General features: G+C 40.4%; 1 protein-coding gene across 1 annotated transcript in view; it reads left to right on the top strand.

Annotated features, from left to right (window-relative positions):
* Window positions 1-1,405: 1,405 nt before the first annotated feature.
* Window positions 1,406-27,234, top strand: part of gldc (glycine dehydrogenase (decarboxylating)) — a 39,702-nt gene continuing 13,873 nt past the window's right edge. The window contains exons 1-15 of the mRNA XM_061260671.1: window positions 1,406-1,768; window positions 1,919-1,997; window positions 5,871-6,006; window positions 11,590-11,754; window positions 11,876-11,953; window positions 12,632-12,779; window positions 18,940-19,136; window positions 20,455-20,551; window positions 20,730-20,835; window positions 22,386-22,525; window positions 23,941-24,021; window positions 25,628-25,725; window positions 26,142-26,226; window positions 26,367-26,408; window positions 26,592-26,734. Of these exons, the coding sequence (XP_061116655.1) occupies window positions 1,478-1,768; window positions 1,919-1,997; window positions 5,871-6,006; window positions 11,590-11,754; window positions 11,876-11,953; window positions 12,632-12,779; window positions 18,940-19,136; window positions 20,455-20,551; window positions 20,730-20,835; window positions 22,386-22,525; window positions 23,941-24,021; window positions 25,628-25,725; window positions 26,142-26,226; window positions 26,367-26,408; window positions 26,592-26,734 (1,886 nt within the window). The 5' untranslated portion in view covers window positions 1,406-1,477. The remainder of the gene's footprint in view (window positions 1,769-1,918; window positions 1,998-5,870; window positions 6,007-11,589; window positions 11,755-11,875; window positions 11,954-12,631; window positions 12,780-18,939; window positions 19,137-20,454; window positions 20,552-20,729; window positions 20,836-22,385; window positions 22,526-23,940; window positions 24,022-25,627; window positions 25,726-26,141; window positions 26,227-26,366; window positions 26,409-26,591; window positions 26,735-27,234) is intronic.

The raw sequence follows: 27,234 nt of genomic DNA, 5'->3' as shown, positions 1-27,234 counted from the left end.
TTATTTGGGGACTGTGCGTTTTGACTGTCAGTATTTTTATAGCAACCACTTTTTCTAGCATGTGGGATTAACCAAACCTTTCTGTTCGCTTAGCCTAAACCAGCATTATGAGTTTACAGGACAGTAACGGCGGCCTGTAGCGTAGTGGTCAAGGTACATGTGGTGTAGTGTAGCTTAGTGGTTAAGGTACATGACTGGGACCCTCAAGGTCGGTGGTTTGATCCCCGGTGTAGCCACAATAAGATATGCACAGCCGTTGGGCCCTTGAGCAAGGCCCCTTAACCCTGCATTGCTCCATGAGAGGATTGTCTCCTGCTTATTCTAATCAACTGTACATCGCTCTGGATAAGAGGGTCTGCCAAATGCCATTAATGTAATCTATCCTAAAGCCATATCTAACGGAAAATCAGAAAACCACCTACCTTCATACTTCATCATTGCATTCCTCACCAAAATGATTTAGCATAGGCAACCAGTCGTCTTTAATACCATAAATAAAGTTGGAGTGCATCTTTGAGGCTAATGTTACTCAAGGAAATAGGGATGACTTTTGACATGTGATGACAATAAATAAAAGATTCACATGACAATACCGGTATAATTGGATTTTAAAGACCACTGACTGCAGATTTTGTGCAGCCTATTTTACATTGCTGTAAACCTTTTGCAAAGCATACAACCGTTTTTTTTTAATTTGTTTTCTTACTTTCCAGACAGGCAGCCCACTTTTCCATTCACGTCTATACATTATGGAATTTTCAAAGACTTGATTAGATTTTTTGATTGAACAGATGACAGAATATATTCTCAAATAACATACAGTACCAAAGAAAGCATTTAGACATTTTTATGGCTTGCAGTTTTCTTTAGACCACATATAGTTTCGTGGGTTTCTTCTTTAGAATGTAGGCTATATTGTGTTCCTATTAATGTGCGATCACTGGTATTTATTATGGTATGTATTAAAGAGGTTTCAAAATCCGGATAATTCTGGACTTGGACCACGAAATCTAGATTAAACGTTTTGAAATACTGAGGATATTGTGCTAAGGACGTTTCATGTGCGACTGTGCAAATACATATATAAATTAATAATTGGTCAAACATAATGAAGACAATAATCATTTGAATGTTTTGCAAACTGCCCTAAAAGCAAACTCCCTAAAAAAAAAACGCATACTTTACACTATGATAGTATTCTTCATTTAAATGACACGGTCGCTAAATGTAAAATGTGCAGCCGCAACATGGAGTGTCCTCACAACTCAAGCACGTGAGAAAGTTCAAAGCAGCTGTGGACGGGGGCTTGACACTGCGTCAGTGAGCTTTCTAATATCGATTGGCTAGTTCCTCGTGTAATGAGGAGGCGTACGTATAAGCGAGTCACTTTTTAAGAACTTGGCAGGCTTCTTTTCTGGAGTTATACGTATAACCTGAAGTGGCGGAGCTGAAGACATATTTTTAAAGTTAGATTAAAATGCAACACTGTGCGAAATCCTGGGGTCGCATCTCTAGGTCGGCGAACGCTCATGTACCTTGTCGAAAACTGGGTGGTAAAAGTGGCGCTTTAAAGAAACCTCTAACAAGCAGTTTTTTAAAAGAAAATGAACACGTTTTTCTGCCTTTGCGGGGTCTTCGGTGTTCTGCAGTTTCATTCACATCCAGACAGATCGAGAGAATACTGCCAAGACACGATGATTTCGCCGAAAGACACATTGGACCAGGCGACAAAGAGAAAAGAGAGATGCTCGACACCCTCGGACTTAAGGTAAGTTTGACAGTTATCAGACAGAACACGCTAGCTAGCTAATATAGTCTGTGTACAATACCGTGATATGGACAATAACTATAGAGAATGAGTGCTGCTAAAACTGATCAATGTGTAATTAATCTTATAATTGCTTCTATTATTTTGCAGACAATTGACGAATTGATCGAAAAAACTCTCCCTTCTCCAATCCGTTTACAAAGAAGTTTGAAAATGGATGACCCAGTTTGTAAGTCTATTTTCGTACCATAAGCATCAGTCATAATGCACATTTCTTTCGTTTTGTCATGCATTTCATTGCAGTTATAAATCAAGCGTAGTTTAATTATGCATTGGGATTAAATTGCGAATTACATCGCGTCTGCGAAACATTCATTTTGAACCTACTTGACGACTACGTCTCCTATGTTATTATCGTGAATAAAACATTTTTTTTAAACGCTCTCTAATGGGATCAAAACAATAAGCTGAAATGTAGGTTGCGAATCTTCACTGGAGTGCGATCCTGTTAAGTCTTCCTTTGAACATATTTGGAGTTGTTTTTGCAAAACCCAAAGAGCAGCACCAATCTCCTGTTGGCTGTGCCGATGCTAATAGGATGGCAATTAGAGTGTAAAGTTCAGCCTTGAGCTGCAGTCACAAGTCCAGTTCAATCTGGTTGGCGTTGGAATTACATCACAGCCGCAACGTAGTGTACAATCGGGCTTTGAAAAAGGAATCAGTCAGTATATATCCAAATATGGGCCGTCGACATGTTTTCCCGTTATTTTACATAGATAGCATATGCTTTATTGGCCCAATTCCACTTAAAGTTGTCACCTTAAACATAATTTATTTTAGCAGGTCTCACGAACTTTGGAGGTTAACATTGACAAAAATTGAAAATGCTAAATACTGTATTTATTCAAAGTACGATGTTTTCAAAGACGGCTTGCATCAGCAGAAATTATTTTAAGGGAAACCCACAGTACTATGCAGTGAAATACTTCGTGGAATAAAAACAGTAAAACTAGTTTACTCGAGAACTTTGAAATGATGCAAAAAGCTAATTATGAATGTACGCCTAGTCTATACGATTTATGTTGTTACATCGGAGGTTCATAAATCCAAAACTTTTCACCTGCTTTATGCAGATAATTCTATAGGGCGGCATAGGTATCTTGCTGGCAGTCTGATACGATCTAACGGTGCACTTGTTTTATGTTGCTTTGGTTAAAAGCGTCTTCCAATTAAAATGTAATTTACACGCACTGAGCACTTTTTTTAAAGGTATTTATTAGACTTATTTTTTAGACTTATTGGTCTTCTGCTGCTGTAGCCTATCCTCTTAGAGGTTTGACGTGTTGTGAGTTCAGAGATGCTCTTCTGTATACCACTGTTGTAATGCAGGGTTATTTGCATTCCTGTGTAGTAAGGCAACCATAAGGCGACCAGAGCTGGCAGACCGGAGTGGTCTAGCTGGGGAGTAGGGAGTGATTAAGGATTGTATGTAAGGTGGGGCAATCCCCTTAGCAGCCTGAAATGCCAACACTTGGGCCTTAAAGTGGAGGGATTTTAAATCCCTTCCTGTCATTGAAGAAGGCTCACTGACATGTTGACTCACCCTCTGCCTGTGTTTATAGTCCTTAAATTTGGTTTCAAAATATGCAGTTGTCGGGCCGGCACTCTGTACCAAAACATCATATAGCTGCACAATAATTCAAGCTCACTGGTTGAAAATTGGTTCTAATTGCCACAGCCAATGGCGTTTCAACGTCCGCGCATTCACCGGGAAGGGGTGGGATAAATAAATAGTGTTGTGGTTTGTTGTGTTTGTTGCTGCCGGTCCTCTCTTGACTGTTAGAAGTCCAAAATTACCTTTTTGAGATGTATCTGAAAAGCATGTGTCCAAGACACTTACCTCAAATCCAATAGAAGGAGGAGGAGGAGGAGGAGGAGGAAGGCAAGAGGAGATGTGTATGGATTGGCCAGTACAGTGGTGAGCTGGTTTTGCGAGTGATTAGCCTTGGTGGATAACCATTAAGCAAGTGGCTGGCTAGCATTCGGTAACATTACTGTTGGTTGCTGCCATTATTGGACAACCAAATTGTTTCATAAATCAGCTGGCGGGCCATGATAGCTCATCTTGGAGGTTGTAGGCGGCCGGGTTTTTTGTGTGTAAACACAGGAGTGAAGCGGAGAAAGAAATCCTGGACAGTATGCCTTCAACATGCCTCATGTGGTTTCTGGGGTTTAAAGTAGGTGAAAACAAACAAAAAAACAACTACCCACCGAAGGCAAGATTGAATACCACTTTTAGTTTTCAGTCTTCCAAATAATGTAAGGAGATTTTTCAACATTTTTTACCAATCAGCAGTGGGCATTTAGCTGTCTGCCAAAAATCTATATCAACTTTCTATCAATATTGTACAGGCACTTTGTCAGACATGCAGCTCCTGGATTTAGAAATGAAACGTTTCATTAGCTTCCTGTTTATAATTCTGGAAAAAGTAAGTATAGATCTTTAGCTTTGATCCATCAGGTTGTGAAGTGTCTTCCTGGAATCTAAGCCTGCCAATATTGCAGATGCGGTTCATTACCTGACATAAACTATTGCATTGTGTGGGAACATCATCATCATTTAAATCTGACCTCCTGTATTAGACCAAAAACATATGATTTCATATTCATTTCATTACAATAACCGTTTTATTTGCTGCGTCCAAGCATAAAAGGTGTTTATATACCCCACATTCATCTTTCTCAGGGGTGGATGTACACCAATGAAATGGGACAGTGCCTGTCAGCCATCTCTTCATCAAAGTTCTGTATGTGTCAGGCTGACCGTGCAAAAGAGAAACAAAATGAGACCAGTGCTGGCTTCTGTTTGTTCAGAGGAAAGAGCCGGCCTGGCAGTGCCTGCAAGGGATTCTCTCTTGAACAATGGATGTGTTGAATCCTTTCAAATCAGGCTGATAGACAGCATTTTCTGATGCTTTGGGGAATTTCAGATGAGTAAATTAATTGTGCAACTTTGATTGGAAAGCTATTTCGACAATATTCCAACCTCCTCCAAAAAGATAACTTTACAGGAAAGTAAAGCTTCAATTCACAAATTCTCAAATTCATCACCCAATGAACTATGAATAATGCAGTTTCGTGATCCAAAATTATGTACTTAAAGCTGACCCCTTGCACAGATGTTCCTTTCTCAAAGGAAAGGCACATTATCATCTGAATAATTAATTGAAAAACGCTATTATGTGTCTCAATATTTTATGTGGAATAATTTGGGCTGTGCTGGAATAATTGCCCAGCAGCAGTGGAATGCCTGGGGAATTGCAGTATGCCCTGTATGCCCTGGCTCCTCTGCCTATCCATTGGGAAATGGGCCATATGTTGCCCCATAGTCATCCTTCCGCTTAAGTAAATCACAGAAATGTGGAACATACACATGCATGTGAGCACACACACATTCTTTCAATGAGATGAATTTCAAGAGGGGATTCATGCTTGTAACTGCTGTTACAGATGTATTGTAACCTATCTTAAAACTGGTTTGTGTAGGCGGTGTCAAGCATTGAATTTGAATAGTATTGAATTGTGTATGCTGTGTTCAGACATTCTAATTGGGACAAATGTATAAATAAATAATGTTAATTGACTGGCTTTATTTAATGCTTTCTTGGCCTCTTCATAAGTGTTTAAATTAATAATACATTTTACAGTTGACTGGTGGGCTGGTGGTAAGGTAGGTCAAGACTCAGGAAATGGTGTTCTACTTAATTGCATGAATGAAATGCAAGCTTTTACATGATTGGAGTCACAGTGCAGTCACCGGGTCTAATTTAATTCCTGCATTACATCTACGATACCCTCACCTCAAGATCGTCTCCTGAAATATCACTTCACTACGTGTGACAGGATCGATTATGCTGTGGAATGTATGCAACACCTGCTTCAGGAGATTTGTCTAGGATTGAAAAGTCGCACCATGTCTCCGTGCTTATACTGCTATACCACACATTGTTTTATGTGAAGAGTAAGCATTTTCATGCTCAGCATCTTGTGCGAGAATACAGGGACTTTAATTGATTGTATTCATGTGGCTTCTGCTTTGCAGGTGAGAATGAAATTCTGGATACCCTGCACAAGATTGCAAGCAAGAATAAATTGTGGAGGTCCTATATCGGAATGGGTTATTATAACTGCTCTGTGCCTCCAGTCATCCAAAGGAATCTGCTGGAGAACTCTGGATGGTTTGTTCTTCTTTCATTCCTAATTTGGGGACAGGCGTACATCATGTTCACTCTCGTTCTGATATTTGCCTCTGCAGAATTGCTACATTTCATCACTGACAAAGGCTAATTGTTTGCTGTGAGATATTAGATTTGCTTACATGTTTTTTTCAACAATATGTACAGTGTTCCTATTGGCAATGCCAATGGCATGCTATTTGAAATTGCAGTCACTGATAACCAGCTGTTCATTTGACAATTATATTATCTACTGCTACATCATGAGTTGACACAGCTTGTGACTTTAGGACTCTTTAGGACTCTCCAGTTCTAAAATTCCTGATCAAGGTCTTCTCTCTGGAATTTTTAACCACTTTTTTCCTCACTTGAATAAACTTGTGATAGTTGTATTTTTGCCTATAATCATGTTGTGACTAACATACAGTATCTTGTTGAAATGTGCATTTGCAAGAAGGCTTACGCAGTACGCAGTATGCACTTTGCTTTGGATTGCGCGTATGCACTCGCTTTGGATTAAAAGCCTCTGCAAAATGACTAAAATGTAAATGTACGTACAATGTAGGGTCTGATACGGAATATTCGGAAAGCAGTGACAGGATTGCTGAGCAAACCATTGTGCCGAGTCAGCTTACACTTCAAGTCCATGCTAGCTAGCTAGGAGAAGGCAACCTCTTCACACAACAGTAGAGTCTGCGTCAAAAATATCAGCATCTCAGTTAAAATTTCATTGCAGTCTTTTAATTTAAACACTAACTATACAGTGCTTCTCTTTGAATAGCTGCCAGTTTTTCTGGTAGCCCACAGGGAAGTAGATTTATACTAATATTTGCTAGCTATTGAGTTTGCTGTTGCAAACCTTAGCTAGCTAGTTACCATGCTCTATTTTATCTGAGAAATAATTTAACATAGGATGCTAATGTTAGCTAATCATTATCTTCTATAGTTTGCTAGCTTGGTAGCTACAGTTCTCTCAGTTAATTTCTCTAGCTAATCGACTCAGTGCTTTAAAAGCTACATCTAGCGGCAAACTGCCAAGGCAATCTCAAAGCTACCCTATTACAACCAATACCACTATGCAATGCTCTTAAAGCCACAAAACATATGAGCCTACTGAGATGGAAATCATCAATGGAGGAAGTAAATGAACCCTGTACATGGGAGTTATATTCAGCAACTCTTCTGGTTTCATGGGAAAGCATGCTTCTGTGCTGACAGGCATGAGTCAACCCATATAGTTTCTGGCACACATACGTTTAGCTACCCTTAGCTACCTCAGGGTCTAGGTAAATCAGGCTCGCCTGCTCCTGTTTTGTTTTCTCGCAATGACGGGGCTCAACGTTTTCACTTAAATAATGAGGGACTCAACATCCCCACTTAAATAATGAACACTTTTTGAGAGAGAAAATATTTGGATTAAACTGTCCAAGGCACTTTTCATTGCCTCTTCTTTCTCATTTCCCTTTGCCCCCTTCTGTTTTAACCATTTCTCTCTCTTTATAGTTAAATCTATTTTCACTTCTATATACATCAGATGGAAATCCAGTGTGGAGACTCAGTTTTGTACTGATTGATAGTTTGTTGTTTATTGTGTTATGAAGCAAGATTATGGGGGTTAAGAGCTGAGCTAAATGCTAACCCTTGGTTTTCCGTGCTATGAAGCTAAGTTTCTTTAAATTGGGGTATATCACTGGGGCAACGTACGCTGCACACCTAACCTGGTCTGAGTAAGGTTATATTCAGGTTATCGGCTTGAAGCGTATAAAAGCATCGCCCTTTGACCAGTCGATTCCTTGGAAAGGGGTGTCTCTCCAGGACATTTCCGTTCAACTTGGGTGTTTTCGTTAATTGGCTTGCTTTCTCCGAGGTTACACTATGTGAAAGAGAGAGACTAGATTCTCAATGGAGTGAATACAGTAGTTAGCCTAATGCAAGCTTTTTGAACCCTGCAGGTCAATATCTACTTCCCTTAATTCTGAGAGAGGCTATTATTATTCAGTTAAATAATACTGAAAACCATTTTGGGTTTTTGACATATTTTAATTGGCCTGTCTTGTATTAGTTTTAGGAGCTATGTGTAGCATTGTTTCTACATCAGAAATAAACTGTAGGACAGTTTGTGAGGTATGATGACCTAAATAAGTTGTTTTACTAACAAATTTACACAAGAATATTATAAGTTTTTGCCAATGCTTGTCCCTGGCTTTGTTGGTGGAATTGGGGTTAGTTTTTTCAATTTGCATTTTATGTACAGTGGTGTTTTCTGATTTCTTATTTTTTTGCATGTTTGTCACACTTAAATGTTTCAGATCATCAAACAAATTTAAATATTAGTCAAAGACAACACAAGTAAACACAAAATGCAGTTTTTAAATGAAGGTTTTTATTATTAAGGGAGAAAAAAAATCCAATCCTACATGGCCCTGTGTAAAAAAGTGATTGCTGTTGAAACATAACTTAACTGTGGTTTATCAAACCTGAGTTCAATTTCTCTAGCCACACCCAGGCCTAATTACTGCCACACCTGTTCTCAATCAAGAAATCACTTAAATAGGACCTGCTTGACAAAGTGAAGTAGACCAAATGATCGTCAAAAGCTAGACATCATGCCGAGATCTAAAGAAATTCAGGAACAAATGAGAAAGAAAGTAATTGAGATCTATCAGTCTGGAAAAGGTTATAAAGCCATTTCTAAAGCTTTGGGACTCCAGCGAACCACAGTGAGAGCCATTATCCACAAATGGCGAAAACATGGAACAGTGGTGAACCTTCCCAGGAGTGGCCAGCTGACCAAAATTACCCCAAGAGCGCAGCGACAACTCATCCAGGACATCACAAAAGACCCCACAACAACATCCAAAGAACTGCAGGCCTCACTTGCCTCAGTTAAGGTCAGTGTTCATGACTCCACCATAAGAAAGAGACTGGGCAAAAATGGCCTGCATGGCAGAGTTCCAAGACGAAAACCACTGCTGAGCAAAAAGAACATTAAGGCTCGTCTCAATTTTGCCAGAAAACATCTTGATGTTCCCCAAGACTTTTGGGGAAATATTCTGTGGTCTGACGAGACAAAAGTTGAACTTTTTGGAAGGTGTGTGTCCCATTACATCTGGCGTAAAAGTAACACCACATTTCAGAAAAAGAACATCATACCAACAGTAAAATATGGTGGTGGTAGTGTGATGCTCTGGGGCTGTTTTGCTGCTTCAGGACCTGGAAGACTTGCTGTGATAAATGGAACCATGAATTCTGCTGTCTACCAAAAAACCCTGAAGGAGAATGTCCGGCCATCTGTTCGTGACCTCAAGCTGAAACGAACTTGGGTTCTGCAGCAGGACAATGGTCCAAAACACACCAGCAAGTCCACCTCTGAATGGCTGAAGAAAAACAAAATGAAGAGTTTGGAGTGGCCTAGTCAAAGTCCTGACCTGAATCCTATTGAGATGCTGTGGCATGACCTTAAAAAGGCGGTTCATGCTCGAAAACCCTCCAATGTGGCTGAATTACAACAATTCTGCAAAGATGAGTAGGCCAAAATTCCTCCACAGCACTGTAAGAGACTCATTGCAAGTTATCGCAAACACTTGATTGCATTTGTTGCTGCTAAGGGTGGCCGAACCAGTTATTAGGTTTAGGGGGCAATCACTTTTTCATACAGGGCCATGTAGGTTTGGATTTTTTTCTCCCTTAATAATAAAAACCTTCATTTAAAAACTGCATTTTGTGTTTTCTTGTGTTGTCTTTGACTAATATTTAAATTGGTTTGATCTGAAACATTTAAGTGTGACAACCATGCAAAAAAATAAGAAATCAGGAACACTTTTTCACACCACTGTATATTATGTTCTTTGTATCCGTCCATTATATTTGTTCATATCAGTTTTTTTGCTTGGATGAGAAATACCCCCCCTCAAGTAGCTAGCCCACAGCCTGTGCTGCACTGATATAGGTTCATTTTGTCCATACACCGCAACTTATGTGGGAACGCACACCGTTAACAAAGCCCGTTTTCACTTGGTTGGTAAGCTTTGTAGTACTGGTTCAGCCTGATTGCGGTTGTTTGGTTTTGTGAAGCCAGGTTACACAAAGAAACTCTGGGTATGTAAGTCAAAAACCTGATGTAGCTAGTTTATTAATGCAACTGACCTGCTCTTGTTGCATGTAATGGGGCCATAAAGTTAAACCAGTTCGACATTTCTGTTTCATATGCGAGTGCTGACATGCCTATGTTTGTCAGTCCCAATTCCTGTTAAATCTGTCAACATGAAATCATGCATGGCAGCTGCTCGGCTAAAAGACTGTTATCATTGTGGGGCGCATTGAGCCATGTGCGACAAAAGTTTGTTTTGATTAACGGCAAAACATTATTTGTCATTAATTTTAATCCTGCTATTTCATCCTGCTTCTGTTAAAAGTGTCATAATAAAATAATGAAGGGAATGCATTTGCAGGTTGGCATATTATGGCAAAATAGTTTGTTATTTTTATGACAACGCAGGTGAATATCCTTCTGCATTCCAAAGGTGTGTCATGGTGCGTCATGGTGCAATAAGTGATCACTGACCCGCTTGATTTTGTAGGCCAACTGGCCTGAACCCATCTCTTACTGGCCCCGGGCCAGTGGACACTCCCTACTGTCGAGCCCTGAATGGGTCGATGGTCTCAAGGTCATCTTTGTGATCATTTTAAATCTCTGACTTTCGCTTCTCTAATTCCCCAAGCATGCTCATCTTTGCCACAAGTCTGAGCTGAATCTTGAACCCTTTATGGCTGCCATGACAACCAAGGTAACAGGAAGTAATGTACCTACCAACTGTAGCTTCCTTGTCATCTTGTGTTTCAACATGGACTCAGTCAAGCCTGCCAGCATTGAGAACTGAAATTAACTTTAGTTTTCTGCTTTTCTCTGATTTTAATATACTACCAACTAGAAGACATTTTTTGAATATTTTGCTTTAAAATGTCTGTATTGCCAAACTGTACTCCTTGCTTTGTTCCCATGAACGGATGGAAAAAAATGGAGTCTGGAACGTTGAGTGCTGCTAAAACTGCAACCCTCATTGCAGCCTCCATTGTCAGTTTATGAGTGTAGACATTGTATTGTGTATTGTCCTCCAAATTATGTGATGTTCATTGCCACTTCTCAAACTGCGCTTCACAAGTTGGGCTTGCACTGATATAAGTCAGAGTACATTTGATGTGCAGCTCAATGCAGCTTATGCCCACCCAGTTGGCTAGTGGGGGTCACTGGGTGTGATGAGTCACTGTTATCCTGGCTGACTGGAGCCCTGGCCAACACTCAAGCCAGTTGTGTCACTTTGTGGAGCTGTCTGCCACAGTTGGCACTGGCAGAGTCTGGGTTTTATTTGACCAACTGGCCCCATTCATGCCCGAGAACAGTGTCCCAACAGGATGAGCCATCCAGCAGAGCATTGTTCCTATCCACACTTCAGCTTTTGTAACACTGGGAAATGCATGATGACGTACATTTTCTATACGTTAATGCACATCTGAAAGATGTACTTGACGTTATTGTGGTGTAATTTGTAGGACACTAGTGTGACCTCCCAGTCTCTCTCATCCTAGGGTAACACAGTATACTCCGTACCAGCCAGAGGTGTCTCAGGGTCGTCTGGAGAGCCTGCTTAACTACCAGACCATGGTGTGTGACCTCACCGGTATGGCAGTGGCCAATGCTTCACTCCTGGATGAAGGCACAGCTGCAGCTGAGGCAATGCAGCTCTGTCACAGGTGAGTGGTCTTTGACCGGTTTCCAGTTCAAAGGTTTAACCAAAGTCACATGTTAAACAATGTTTTACGTTTTCTCAGAAGCTTTGTGACCCTTTTTTTTTTTTTCTTGCTCCGTTCTCAGGCAGAATAAACGGCGGACATTTTATATCGACCCTCGCTGCCACCCTCAGACCATTGCCGTTGTACAAACCAGAGCCAAGTAAGTGGGGTGGTTTTACTAGGTTTCATAAAATATCTTATACTGACATAACATTGTATTTTACAGATAGTCTTCTGATTTTATGTAACTGACTGAGATATGTGCCGTGTGTTTACATATGAACACTTTCAAGGTTAAAATATCTGTTATTTTGTGCTCTCTGATGGGGAAAAAAGAATACTCCCTCATTGTGACCCTAAAAAGCTTGCCAAAATGGCAGATTTTCCTCCTTGCCTTTGTTTCCTGCAAGTCATTGCAACACTACTGATACATGTGGTAAATATTCTGTCATGCCCAACTTCTATAAATTGTAATATGAACTGTTTGAGTGAATGGTGTGTGTACCCTGTGATGGATTGGCGATCTGCCCGGGTGAATTCCTGTCTCTCACTCAATGCATGCTGGGATAGACTGTCCCAACATTCAATAATGCACCTTTACTCTTCCTGTCTGATGCTGTGTAGTTTATATTGTCAATCTTTTATTGACAATACTTGCTGATAGAACTCATTACCTTGCTCAATTTAGCAGCAGCATTGTTCTATTCAGGAATTGAATCTAAAGTCCAGGTTTCTTCTAACCTCTATTCTATGTTGCCTTCTACTGATGCCATTGTTACACTGCACTGTTCACATTATGTATATTCAATTGAGGCATTATTCTGATTGTCATTGCCAGCTACATTGGAGTGAAAACGGAGCTAAAAATGCCTCATGAGATGGACTTCAGTGGTAAGGACATTTCAGGTGTGCTGTTCCAGTACCCGGACACTGAGGGCAGAGTGGAGGACTTCACTGGCTTGGTGGATCGTGCTCATAAGGCTGGGGTGAGAATGGCCTAAGATCTGGAATATTATTATTATTATTATTTTTTTTTTGCTGTGACATTTTCATTCAATCTGGTTCACAAGATTTAGAAGTTTTAAAACTCAACTGTTCTATCTCTATAAACTATTTTAGGATTCCAGTGTTTTAGCGATGATGGTACCCACCAGCCAATGAAATGTTATTATAGTGATGACTGAGAACATATTGGCCAATTAAACGATGTTTCTAATCGAGTATAGGTTGTCAGGCTTGCATAAAACTACAGTACCAAGACAAATACAAATTCAGAAGTCCTAGATTAAGCTATAAAATACAAGGGGCCAGATGAACATGAAGGCTACAGCTCATTATGTAATCAGCGAATGGGACTGCCTACAAACCGCATTTTGCGAAAGAGACAGATCTGAAAAGGTGCAGTTGGCTGCCACGTATATCCAGCACATCCAGTGCAGAACAAAATGTGTACATAATCCAGCCATAGCGACTAGTGTCGTTTGAATTAAATGGAAAATATAACGATGCAACAAGCTTGACTATTGCCGGGATAGAACAGGAACGTTGTTTGGGAGGTTCCAGTACTTCTTTTATTTCTTCCAGAAGTGTAATTATTTGTATGGCTTGGTGTTTGTCACATAAGTCGCTGGTAATTTCCTCTTTTTTGGCAGCCCCTTTAATTCCGTATTTCTTTTCCGATTGTTTTATTGGAAAAATAATCCAAACAAATACACACTTTCCGCGATGGACAAAAGCAGCATATCATTGCATTTAGTCTACTTATATTTTTTTACAAACACTGAAACTTTTTAAAACTTCAGTTACTGTTACTATGTTTAAGCACCTTATTTCAGTCACTTCCAATTGCTTTGCAGGAAGCATTGGTTAATTGAATACATTATTTTGTAAATACTTTCTGTGCCAAACATCCAGCCTTAATTATTGCTTGGCTGCAATTAATATTTACTATTAATATTCTGTTTGATTTCTTGCTCTGGGGGTTGAAGTAGTGTGATTATTGTCGCAAAGATTATTTCAGTACCTCTTAGTTGCCTAGATCTGTGTCTCTGTCTTGGGCCTCGCTTTACGCCTGCTCTTTAGAGGCGGAGAAATTTCCTGCACAATTGCACCCTCGTTAATTGTGTGAACTTTAGTAAATTAAATGGAATATATAATCATCTTATAATATCTCCACCCTTTATTTGTGAGATTTTGCTTAATGCATATGCATTAAGAACATAAGCGCATCTTGTGATGACTCGCTTATACTTGTGATCACATGCATACTGCGGTTCGAGCCCCGTCTGCCAGTTTGATATATATGATGCATGTAGCCTAGTGGTTAAGGTAAATGACTGGGACACACAAGGTCAGTGGTTCTAATCCCGGTGTAGCCACAATAAGATCTGCACAGCCGTTGGGCCCTTGAGCAAGGCCCTTAACCCAGCATTGCTCCAGGGGAGGATTGTCTCCTGCTTAGTCTAATCAACTGTACGTCGCTCTGGATAAGAGCGTCTGCCAAAATGCCAATAATGTAATGTAATGTAATGATTCCTGGACACAATGCGTCATGTGTGCCTGAAAATTGTCGCAAAAGGCTCAGTCCATCTGGCCCAAGGTGTAAAATACAAGGGCCTAATGGCCTGTGGCAGCATTATAGGAATTATGTCCTGTAGTGTAGTGGTTATGGTACATAACTGGGACCTGCAAGGTCGGTGGTTCGATCCCTGGTGTAGCCACTATAAGATCCACACAGCCGTTGGGCCCTTGAGCAAGGCCCTTAACCATGCATTGCTCCATTAGATCTAGCGATCTAGAGAACGGCACTCCTACAAGCCGCATTGTCTCAGCCCCATGACTTTGATTCTGAGGTGATCGGAGTGCTGTTTTATGCGGCGATCCTCCCTGCTGAGTCCCTCCCTCAGAGCAGCGAGCCAATTTCTCTGCTCCACATGACCCCCATTCCTCGTTATGAAACTGCATTGGCCTGATGCCTGCATCAAGGTCTGTAGCCTTAGCCGTGCACCACAAAGGTGCCTTGTCTGTCCCCTTCCCACACCTCACCTTTCAGTGCAACGATCCTCTCCTAATCACTCATGAAGTATGAATGGGCCAGGAGGAGAGGGCGCAAAATGTGGGACTTTCTACACTTTGGTGGCTGTTGGGTAACATCTATGCGTGGACATTAGGTGTTTATATCTGCTGAGTAACATCTGTATGGACATTAGGGGTTGATATCTGCTGGGTAGCCTCTATAAGTGGATATTAGGGGTTGGTTGATATCTGCTGGGTAACATCTATGAGTGAATATTAGGGGTTGATATCTGTTAGGTAGCATCTATGAGTGGGCAGTAGGGGTTGACATCTGCTGGATAACATCTATGAGTGGATATCAGGGGTTGATATCTGCTGGGTAACATCTATGAGTGAATATTAGGGGTTGATATCTGTTGGGTAACATCTATGAGTGAATATTAGGGGTTGATATCTGTTGGGTAACATCTATGAGTGGATATCAGGGGTTGATATCTGCTGGGTAACATCTATGAGTGGACATTGGGGGTTGATATCTGTTGTTGGCATCTGGTGAATCTGAACCATACATCTGCGTCTGGTGTTTCGTGATGTTTGGTGTGGGCAGGGTCTGACATTCATGGTCTTACAGCGCACCTGGCTTTTTTATCCCTGGCTTTTTGGAATATTCTGCTGTCCTATGGTTTTCACCTTTGATTTTGGTTCTTGGGATTAAAGGCTGTCTTTTGGTAATTCCTTTCTTCTGTATTGTAACTGTCTGTCACCTGTCCATATCTGAAACCTTTGCTATTTGTTAAGGTAGTTGGAACGTTTATCTTTATATTTGTTGTTGAATATTTGTTGTAACTGCTTACATTTCTTAAATGTATTCTGGTTGTGAGTTGTGTAGATAATTGATAATCTTTACTCTTTACCAAATTAATAAAATTAATATAATTTCTATGTTTGATAAGCAAGACGTTTTAAATGTTGTGTTCATTAATCAGAGTGCCAAATGTTAAACGAGGGTGTTTGCTGTTAAAACGGCTGGATTCAGAACAAAAACCTATTTTACTCAATCCTCACTTTCCCAACAATATATAAATAGTAAAGCATTGTATTAAATCAAATTTGATTTGACAGATGTTAACTTTTTTCAGCTTCAGGGCCTATTGTTAATGCTTTCATAGCCTGAGACAAACTGCTTGTCAGGGTTCTGCACTTCCAACATTTGCCTTTCACAGAAATTTTGGTATGCTAATCAGTGAGACCAACCCTTGCATGGGAAGTATCTGGCAGCCCACAATGACCTGGCTCATGTCTCGCCTGGGTCGGGGGTCATTTTGGGAGAGCTGCCCGTAATTCCATGGCCCCCTGCCCTGTGCCAAAGCAACTCATCCAGGCGGTCATGAGCCCTCGAATTAGTGACATTCTTCACTGCCTGGGAATTCCAGGCCCCTGCTTTATTCTGCTGCCCCGGCCTTTTGGGAGCTCTCTTCTGCTTGAGTGACTGCTGGCTGACTTGCATTTTTTTTTGTTTGTGTTTATCTCTATTTTCTCATTCTATTCTGTTGGTGAGGGCCTGTTGAAATGTATAGTTGTTCTGCATCTCATAGTTCCGACACATTAGTCTGATAATGGAACATTGCTTGCGGTGCTATCATAGCCTAAAAAACACCACCTAGAAACTCACAGTTTTCCGAACAGAACATTTCTTCAAATTTGGCACAAGCGTCCACTTGGACTCAAGGATGAGCTGATTACATTTTAGTGGTCAAAGGTCAAGGTCACAGTGACCTCACGTCTGTCCCATTGTCATGAATGCGATATCTCAGGAATGACTGGAGGGAATTTCATTACATCTGGCACAAACATCCACTTGGACTCAAAGATGAACTACGTCGAAGGTCAACGGTCAAGGTTGCTGTGACCCCACAAAATACGTTTTTGACCATAACTGAAGAATTCATACACTAATTGAGACAAAATTTCACGCAAATTTCTAATAGGATGAAATTGATGACATTTTATGAAGTGATGGCATTTTATATCCAAAAGGTCAACTTCACTGTGATATCATGTTGTTTTGCTTACCACTGAAGCTGAGAAACCGATATTAATTCTAAAATATCAACTAATGATTAGATCACCAATCAACAAATGCCTTTTAATACAATTTAAACAATGTTCATTTAAACAAAAAACGTGCAATTTTATTAATAAATGTAAATAATCAAATACTACTCTGCCTTTAACTAAATATTAATAAAAAAAACGAAATATTCAGGTTGTAATGAGAAAATATTTTATTCAACATTTATTGTTGTTTACATTACAGGTAACACCAATGACAAAATAATGGCACATTAATAATAAATGAAATTAATTTTGTATTTAATGAAATGTATAAAAATAATGAAAATATTACTTGTGGATTCATAAATTTTAGAAGTTTGTTATTGCTGGACAGGAAGGGATATAAACTGCAGCTTGATCCTAGTAATGCTATTTCAGAAGGTTAGAAGGAGCTTAAAATCCCTTGTGAATCACTGTGCATCTCCTTCCAACTGCTGCTTCCATCTCAACCAGAACACACACTTGCTGCTGTGCTATTTGGTCTCGCACCGTTTCATTCCAGCCTATGGATGTAGACTGTCATAAATGAACTTGCATTTAGTGCTTTTTTGATTATTTATTTATTGATTGGCTGGTGTGGGAATGCTTTTCTCCTGGTCTGGTATTGTTGCTCACATACAGTCCCCTCCAAAATAATTGGAACAGCAAGGTCTTTCAATTCCTTTGTTTTTGCTATACACTGAAGACAATTGAGTTTGAGGTCCAAACATGTACATGAGATGGCCGATCTGAATTTCAGCTTTTATTTCCTGTTATTTTTATTTAGAATTGTTAGAACATGTCACCTTTTGTTAGTTGTTTATCAGACCGCTAAATTTTTAGGTGAGAAAAAGTATTGGAACATATGACCGACTGGTATGTCCTGAAAAAGAAAGAAACCACTGGCATACTGAGCAACAGACATCGAACAGGTTGAACAAGGAAAACAACAGCAGCTGATGACAGAAACATTGTGAGAGCTGTGAAGAAAAACCCCAAAACATCAGTCAGTGACAAACAATCTCCACAGGGAGGGGGAGAAGGTATCTCAATCAACCGTTTGAAGAAGACTTTAGAGAGCAGCAATATAGAGGCTATACCACAGGATGCAGTAGTAAGAATTGGAAGGCGATTGGTCCACTCAAATTACAATAGCAAAGAAGTACAGACATGAGCCTCACAAGTTCTGGAACAAAGTTTTATGGACAGATGAGTCCAAGATTAACCTCTTCCAAAGTGATGGAAAAGCCAAAGTGTGGAGAAAGAAGGGATCTTCTCGTGAACATACAAGCTCATCTCTGAAGCACGGTGGAGGAAGTGTCATGGCTTGGGCTTGCGTGGCTGCTTCTGGAGTGAGCTCACTAATCTTTATTGATGATGTAACTCATGATGGCGCAGCAGGATGAATTCAAAGTCTGCAAAAACATTCTGTCTGCCAATTTACAGAGAAATGAGTCCAGACTAATTGGGAGGAAATTCATCAGCAGGGGACACAACAAACTTCTTTCGGGAGAAAAAGTGTAAGGTTTTAGACTGGCCAAGTCAATCACCTGACTTGACTGGTCTGATACCAAATGTACTATTTCCTAAGTAGTTTATCTAGTTGTAAATGGCAGGAAATAAAAGCGGAAATTCTGAACACTTGCCTCGTGTTTATCTTTTTATCTGAACCCTAAATGTATTCAATGTATGACAAAAAAAAAAAAAGGAATTGGCCTTGGTGTTCCAATAGTTTTGGACTGGTGGATGTAAGTTCCCTTTCATTGTACATCACTCTGTACAATAGCATGTTTTAAAGTGGTGGTCCTCAATCCTGGTCCTGGAGAGCCGCAGAGCTTGCTGGATTTAGCTTTTGCCTTAATATCAGCAACTAATTCAGAGCAAAACCAGGTGAGGTGGGTTTAACTGTGTAATTAACTGCTTTAATTGATCAAAGTGCTGAGGACCAGGGATGAGGACCACTGTTTTAAAGGAATATAATGTAAGGTAATGTACAGTAATGACATGTAATGGTGCCTATTGTCCTCCACCCCTCAGGCTCTGGCCTGCTGTGCCACTGATCTGTTGGCCCTCTGTGTACTGCGACCACCAGGCCAGTTTGGGGTGGACATCGCCCTCGGTAGCTCTCAGAGATTCGGCGTGCCCCTGTGCTATGGGGGCCCTCACGCCGCCTTTTTCTCCGTCAAAGAAAGCTTGGTGAGGATGATGCCCGGCAGGATGGTAGGAGTCACCCGGTGAGCATTTTATTTATTTATTTATTTATTTATTTATTTATTTTGGTCGATCATTGTATTTAACCCCTTTCTTCTGAATCTATCAACTGATAAGCCATTTTTATGTTGGGGCATAATTCATACTTTATCTCATACATACAACTATCTTTATATAACTATAAATTTGCATTCCTTCACAAACATCAACAACAATTCCCAATAATGCAAGAAAATAAAGAAAGTAAAAGGAATATGCCATTAGTGTGTGCATTGCCATACATTCACAATATTACTGGGCATACAGTTAATAACATGGAACTAGCAAAGTGATCTTAAAACTGGAGAAGTTAACATTGTCTAGTATAGGTTGCATTACATGTTGCCATTTTGCAATTTCTGCCGTGACTCATGATTTGATACCAGAAAGTGGATCACATATCTACACACCAGAACCCCAAGTAGTCTTAGCATTCTGGGTCAAGCTGCTGTGGCCTGTTTGGTAATAATCTTCCTTGGCACATATTCTACCCATGTAAGAAATGTTATTGTGTCATGAAATTCACAATTCTAATAGAAATGGCCTCTTATCTGCTGTGCTAGAAGGCTTGACAGAAGTAACCTTGAACAACTGTTAACATAATAATGCAAGCTTGCAAGTCCAGAATGGTACTTTACAACAAGTCAAGCTTGTGAAACATTATATTTAGAGATGTCAATGATTAACCAATTTACACGTGAATCCTTAAGGCCTGTATTACTGGTTAGTGGCTTTTAATTATCTTTAATATCAACGGAAACAAACCTTTGGACAACATAAAAAAATGACATAAACTGAAGTCAGAGCATATGATTCAAACTGATCTGTATCTATTTAATATCTTCCCCATTGCGATATGTTGCTAATAATTTGATTACACATTCTAATAATTATTATTATTATTATTATTAAATCTTTTCTTTTTTATTTATTATTATTATTATCTTCATCTTCATCTTCATCAGGAAGTCTCACTTTGATAAAAAAAACTATTTTAAGAGAGACCTGGACAAGGCGGCCTGTAGCGTAGTGGTTAAGGTACATGACTGGGACCCACAAGGTCGGTGGTTCTAATCCCTGTGTAGCCACAATAAGATCCACACAGCCGTTGTGCCCTTGAGCACAGCCCTTAACCCTGCATTGCTCCAGGGGGGGATTGTCTCCTGCTTAGTCTCATCAACTGTATATTGCTCTGGATAAGAGCGTCTGCCAAATGCCAATAATGCAATGTAAAACCAGTTTAAACAAATTGTTTAAACAATTTAAAAGTTTAAAAATGCTTTGTGGTCTTGTCCTGTGCAGAGACGCAGCTGGTAAAGAGGTGTACCGCCTGGCTCTGCAGACCCGTGAGCAGCACATCCGCAGAGATAAGGCCACCAGCAACATCTGCACGGCTCAGGTGGGGGCACCGGCACACACTCCAGATATGAATAATAGAGAGAAAACATATTTACATCGTTGCTGAATGGTTCACAAAGTGACCTAATTGGCCATTTGGAATATCAACAAGCCCCTGTCTTGTTAAATTTTTACAGTGAGCTTGAATCTCTCGCTGTCTTTCCTGAATTTGTTTTCAGGCTCTTCTTGCCAACATGGCGGTCATGTTCGCACTGTACCATGGGCCGCAGGGCCTGAAGCACATTGCCAAGAGGACACACAATGCCACGCTGATCCTTGCTGAAGGTATGTCTGCAGTTTTCTCTCCTTCATTGTGTTATGGGATATTTTGATGTTGACTTTATTTGAAGTTATTAAAATGTAATTTCATTTATTAAACGGACCTGGACTTCCACAGAGCCTTGCATTTTACCAGAGGATAAAACAATAACAGTAATAATATATTTGGTAATATCTAGTTAGTTTTCTAAGACACTTAAGTTGGCTAGCTTAGCTACTGTTATTGCTTTAACGTTGCCATACGGTCCATAAATAGAAGATTTATCGGTTTATAATATGCCAAAGCAATGCCGACAGTGTCATAAACATTAGTTATTTATAGAAGGCAGGTGAGTGCGTGTGAAACCACATTTCCATAGGTTGAAAGATGGACCTCATTTCTTTTACTTCATGGATATTTTTCGAGTTCACTTTGTGGACATCTTGTGTATATACAGTACCAGTCAAACGTTTGGACACACCTTGCCTTTTTCTGGATTTTTTGATTAATGTTTTATTTCCAATGTTTGTAATCAAGCAATTCATATGTGGTTAAAGTGCAGATTCTCATTTTTTATTAAACCATGTTTTCATACATTTTGGTTGCACCATGTAGTAATTACAGCACCTTTTATACATAGCCCCCCATTTCAATGTTTGAGACATTTTAATATAATGTCAAATAAAATAGTCATGTTTTATATTTGGTTGCATATCCATCGCATAGCATGACTTCCTGATGTCTGTGACCTATCAACATCACCAGAGTCTGGATATCTTGTTTTCAGGTTGTCCTACAAGTGATACTATAACTCTTTGCATTTGAATGGATCTCTATGGGAATTGGGAGGTGGGACTAGATTCGGCTGTAAATTATGCTGATACAGTATAGAACACATTTGTTGGCTAAATGGCTTTATGTCATCAAGGGTCCAAGGTATCCGATGAGCCTCAAACCATCCTGCTGCTGCCAGATATGCTGTAGATACTACAAGGGACATTTCTCCTGATTAATATTCCTGTCAAACTCATAGCAGCACGGTTTTTTGTGGCCGGTTTGGTACTTCGGACCCTTGATGACTTAAAGCCATTTAGCCAACAAATATTCTATTCTGTATCAGCATCATTTACTGCAGAATCTAGTCCCACCCCCCAATTCCCATAGAGATCCATTCAAATGCAAAGAGTTATAGTATCGCCCTGAGTAGGTGTTTCATGGTGTTTCCAGTGATGATGCGACAGATTGTTTTGGTTCTGCCATTCATACGAAAACCACGAGGGGAGCCCCTGGTTTGAACTCTCAAATAGAAGCACATGAGGTAACAAAAAGACAAAACAAAAAAACCCCTCCCCTGTGGGGAGAAGCCCTCAGAGTATGAGGAAAAAGAACCCAGCTGTAGAGGGGGAGCCCATCCTCCACTGGCCAGCAAGGTGTAAAATAAAGGAGATTAGATTTAAGATGCCCATTATTGGCATAAACGTGTCCTACAGGTTGAAATAACCAAGCCAAGGGATTTTAAGTCTGACAAATGGGTTGTTATTGACATGAACGTCTTGTATATCCTTTCTTCTCATAGGTCTGAAGAGAGCAGGACACAAGCTACAGCACGAAATGTTCTTTGACACACTGAAGGTCCACTGCAGTGTGGCAGTTAAAGACATCCTTGAGAGGGCAGTGCAGAGACAGATGAACCTGAGGGTCTACAGCGAAGGAGTGGTGGGTTTCCTCACTTCTACCCTAACACTAGACTAAGAGCTGCACTACCCTAGACTAAGAGCTGCACTACCCTAGACTAAGAGCTGCACTACCGTAGACTAAGAGCTGCACTACCCTAGATCAAGAGCTGCACTACCCTAGATCAAGAGCTGCACTACCCTAGATCAAGAGCTGCACTACCCTAGATCAAGAGCTGCACTACCCTAGACCAAGAGCTGCACTACCCTAGACCAAGAGCTGCACTACCCTAGACCAAGAGCTGCACTACCCTAGACTAAGAGCTGCACTACCCTAGATCAAGAGCTGCACTACCCTAGATCAAGAGCTGCACTACCCTAGATCAAGAGCTGCACTACCCTAGACTAAGAGCTGTACTACCCTAGATCAAGAGCTGCACTACCCTAGATCAAGAGCTGCACTACCCTAGATCAAGAGCTGCACTACCCTAGATCAAGAGCTGCACTACCCTAGATCAAGAGCTGCACTACCCTAGACCAAGAGCTGCACTACCCTAGACCAAGAGCTGCACTACCCTAGACCAAGAGCTGCACTACCCTAGACCAAGAGCTGCACTACCCTAGACCAAGAGCTGCACTACCCTAGACCAAGAGCTGCACTACCCTAGATCAAGAGTTGCACTACCCTAGACCAAGAGCTGCACTACCCTAGACCAAGAGCTGCACTACCCTAGACCAAGAGCTGCACTACCCTAGATCAAGAGCTGCACTACCCTAGATCAAGAGCTGCACTACCCTAGATCAAGAGCTGCACTACCCTAGACTAAGAGCTGCACTACCCTAGACCAGGGGGCTGCACTACCCAACGGGGCTGGAGACAGACATGCCTTCAAACTGTATCATGTCCTTCTGGCCGTGGGGGGACGGGGTCATAGCAGTGTTTCCTCAATTAACGTGGCCATCTAAATGAACTGTACAATTGGAACCCCCAGACCACCCAAAATGCTTATGTATACTTTTTTTTTTTTTTTTTTTAAAGAATAGTTCCACTGCCTATGCTTACCAGTGCTGCTTTGTTAAAACAGAATGTGAAAATTCTCAAGACAAAAAAAGTCAGGAAACAAATTGCCAATGGCTGAACATCACGAGAGACTAATGAAAGAATCTGTGGTATTGCAAGAGTTAATGGACATGAGTGAACATGTGGCCATCTAAATAGGGTGCTTTATTTAGAGTGTGAGTAGTTCCTTAGCATGGGACCTTTGGCAATTTATTAAGCTAATTGTATCACTGATGACATGCAGCCCGCAAGGGAACCATTTTTAATTCTGCTCAACTTCTATCCATCACACTGGCCCTTCTTATCATATATTATTATGTATTATTATTGTGATATAGCAACAATGACCTTGACAAGGAGCAGTTGCTCACTTGTTTATGTAATGTGTGTGTTTACAGCTGGGAATCTCTCTGGACGAGACTGTCACGGAGAAGGACTTGGATGATCTTCTCTGGGTGTTTGGCTGTGAATCCTCAGCTGTGGGCATTTACAATATTTTTTTCTCATGACTGTAAATTCTTCAGCTTAGAACACATGAATTTGGAAAATGGTACCATTTCAGTTCTTTTGGCTCTGCACACTAGCACATTGGATTTGAAATGAAATGAGGTTCAGACTGTTTCATTTGAGGGTATTTACATCCCTATGGTGTGCTTCTTGTTGTTAGTATAAAAAGTAATTGGACACTTGGCTTCTCGCATCCTTAATGCAGGTATAAGAAAGATTTCAGTATCTAGTCTTGATTCTAGGATTTTGATTGCCTTTTGAGTCTGGGCCACAATTGTGCCAACGAGAGTCAAAGAAACCAGAGATGGCAAATAAGCAAAAAACAGTCAAGATATATAGCCTATTTGGAACATTATTAAGAAGAATGAGAGCACTTGAGGGCACTGGTGAGCTCAGTAATTGTAAAGGGGCTGGTAGCCCAAGAAAGACCTCTACAGTTGGTGACCGAAGAATTCTCACCATACCCAAACCCCTGTCCGATATATAATGACCACTTCAGGAGGCAGGCATGGATACTTATCTACAGAGGCTACACTACAAAATGCAAACCACTAGTTGGCTGCAAAAACAGGTCAGGTTACAGTTTGCTAAGAAGTACCTAAAAAGCTTACAGAGTTCAGTAAAAGGGTCTTGTGGATAGATGAGACCAAGAATGACTTCTATCAGACTGATGGCAAGTGCAAAGTTTAGAGCCTAAAAGGATCTGCTCAAGAATCAAAGCACCCCCCCCCCCCTTATGGCTACCACTGGTGATGGCTCACTTGCCTTCATTGAGAATGTAACTTCTGAAAGCAGCAGCAGAATTAATTCTGAAGTGAACAGAAACATCTTATCTGCTCAAGTTAAATTAAATGTCTCCAAACTAATTGGACGGTGCTTCATCCCCCAGCAAGGCAATGATCCCAAACGTACATGTTTCTGCTTAATGATGTTCGAAACATTTTGCTAAGCCTTTTCTTTGGACCAGGGCTACATGCAGCGTAGTGGTGAAGGTACATGACTGGGACCCGGAAGGTCGGTGTTTCGAGTCCCGGTGTGCCTGCAGCCATTGGGCCTTGAGCAAGGCCCTTAACCCTGCATTGCTCCAGGGGAGGATTGTTTCCCGCTTAGTCTAATCAACTGTACATCGCTCTGGATAAGAGCGTCTGCCAAATTATATTAATGTAGTGTAATGTTTTTTCCCCTTATCAGCCTCATAACGGTCTTTTTGACTTTCATTGGCACAAGGCTGGTCCTCATGTTGGCAAATACCAATAACAGACTTCAAGCAATCAAAAGCATAAAATCCAGACTAGATGCTTAAAGCATGCTTATATCTGCACTAAGGAAGTGACTGAGTACACCTGATGAATGTAATTCCAATAGGAATCACTATATGGATGCAAATGCCCTCAATTTATAACTGAATGTCTGCACTTTAACCTCATATTAATTGTTTAATTTAAAATCCCTGTACTGGAGTACAGAGCCATAAGAACAGAAATTGTACCACTGTCCAAATAATTACGTGCTGCACTGTATAACTAGGTTCATGCTCATGTTTATTCCTGGGTTACAAGAATCTCCAAAATTCTACAGGAGCTGATTGCTGAGAAAATGGGGGAAAGGGTGAAAAGCATTCTTGCAACTCCATTCAAGAGGACCAGCGACTTCCTAACACACACAGTGTTCAACAGGTTGGCTCAGGGCGTTCAGAAACGAACATTTAAACAGAAAATGTATCAGATGGATGTAGCCCATCCTTATCCTTACCATGCAAATGCTTGTACTTTATAACCCGACTATTAAAGTTTTAATATCCCGACATAATCCTGTTACGTCAGATGCCATCTAAACAGTTCTACCATGTCTGGATGTATTTACCCATACCTCTTTGCCATCTCAAATGCAAAACCAAATGACATTCATTGGTAATGCAAAACACAAACTTGATTGGATTTCTCTGTGTATATATTTTTTTGGATGATGCAGTGATTAATTGTCCCATTGGTCAAGGCACATTTCCAAATGTGTGATGTTGTCTTGCGTCTGCACCTCTTTTATGATTCATGTATCAATAATATCAATGATGCAATGTTCCTTTAATTTACAGTTATCACTCAGAGACCAATATTGTTCGCTACATGAAGCGTCTGGAAAACAAAGACATTTCTCTTGTACACAGTATGATACCTCTGGTGAGCCCAAAGTCAATATACCCTGCATATTTCTACAATTATTCTAAACATCAAAACTAGGTCTGCTTGTGTAATGATGCTCACATTCATAATTATGTATTTATTATGTATATAATTCCATTGAACTTGTTCAATCCCAGGGCTCCTGCACTATGAAGCTGAACAGTTCCTCTGAACTCATGGTGAGTTGACTGTGGTTTCTGTTCTCTTATGGATGTTACTAAATTATACTTAACTTTGAATATTTTGCACAGATCTTAAACTTTACACGATATGGACATGATATGTTCATTTCAGGCAGTGTGTTTTTGGTGAGATGTCTTGCTTCACTCTGATGTTACTCTGTCTTTATTCCCTTTTGACAGCCAATCACATGGAAGGAATTTGCGAATATCCACCCCTTTGTGCCACTGGATCAGGCAGAGGGCTACCAGCAGCTCTTCAGGCAGCTGGAAAGGGATCTGTGTGAGATCACAGGATATGACAAGATCTCATTTCAGCCCAACAGGTCTGTATTTCCTTATTTGCTTTAACAAGGGGAATGGTCAAAAATGAGAGAGGAACACGTCTTGGTAACCTGACATTTTACAGAACATGATCAACTCATGCAATAGTGCCCATTTGCAAATCTATTCTCCTGTGCTTATATTAAGATGTGTTCAGGCATTCAGTGAATTGGCATTGTTCTCAAATATTGTATTTGGAATCATGGCCAGTTCTGACCTAATCCAGTCCTGTGGTAATTATATTGTTTTGTGTCATGTTGTCCAAGTCTCGGTGATTATATGATATGTACATTTGGCCTTATGATACTGTGCAAGTAATATATAATCTACCTTGCCGGTGTGCTAAGAGAGTGGTGCACACTGTACTACGGCAGGGACATTTACTAATCTGAAATGTTTCCTTGAACTGTCGGCGTACAGCAACCCCTGATCGCTTTGCGACATCCATTTACACTTGTAAAAAATGAGCTTTTAAAAAATAATCATGCCCAGTTACAAAAAG

This window comes from Conger conger, chromosome 11 (assembly GCF_963514075.1).
Source record: "Conger conger chromosome 11, fConCon1.1, whole genome shotgun sequence".
In the NCBI taxonomy this organism is placed as follows: Eukaryota; Metazoa; Chordata; class Actinopteri; order Anguilliformes; family Congridae; genus Conger; species Conger conger.
The sequence above is the reverse complement of the archived record's forward strand: the minus strand, read 5'-3'. Positions and strand labels throughout refer to the sequence as shown.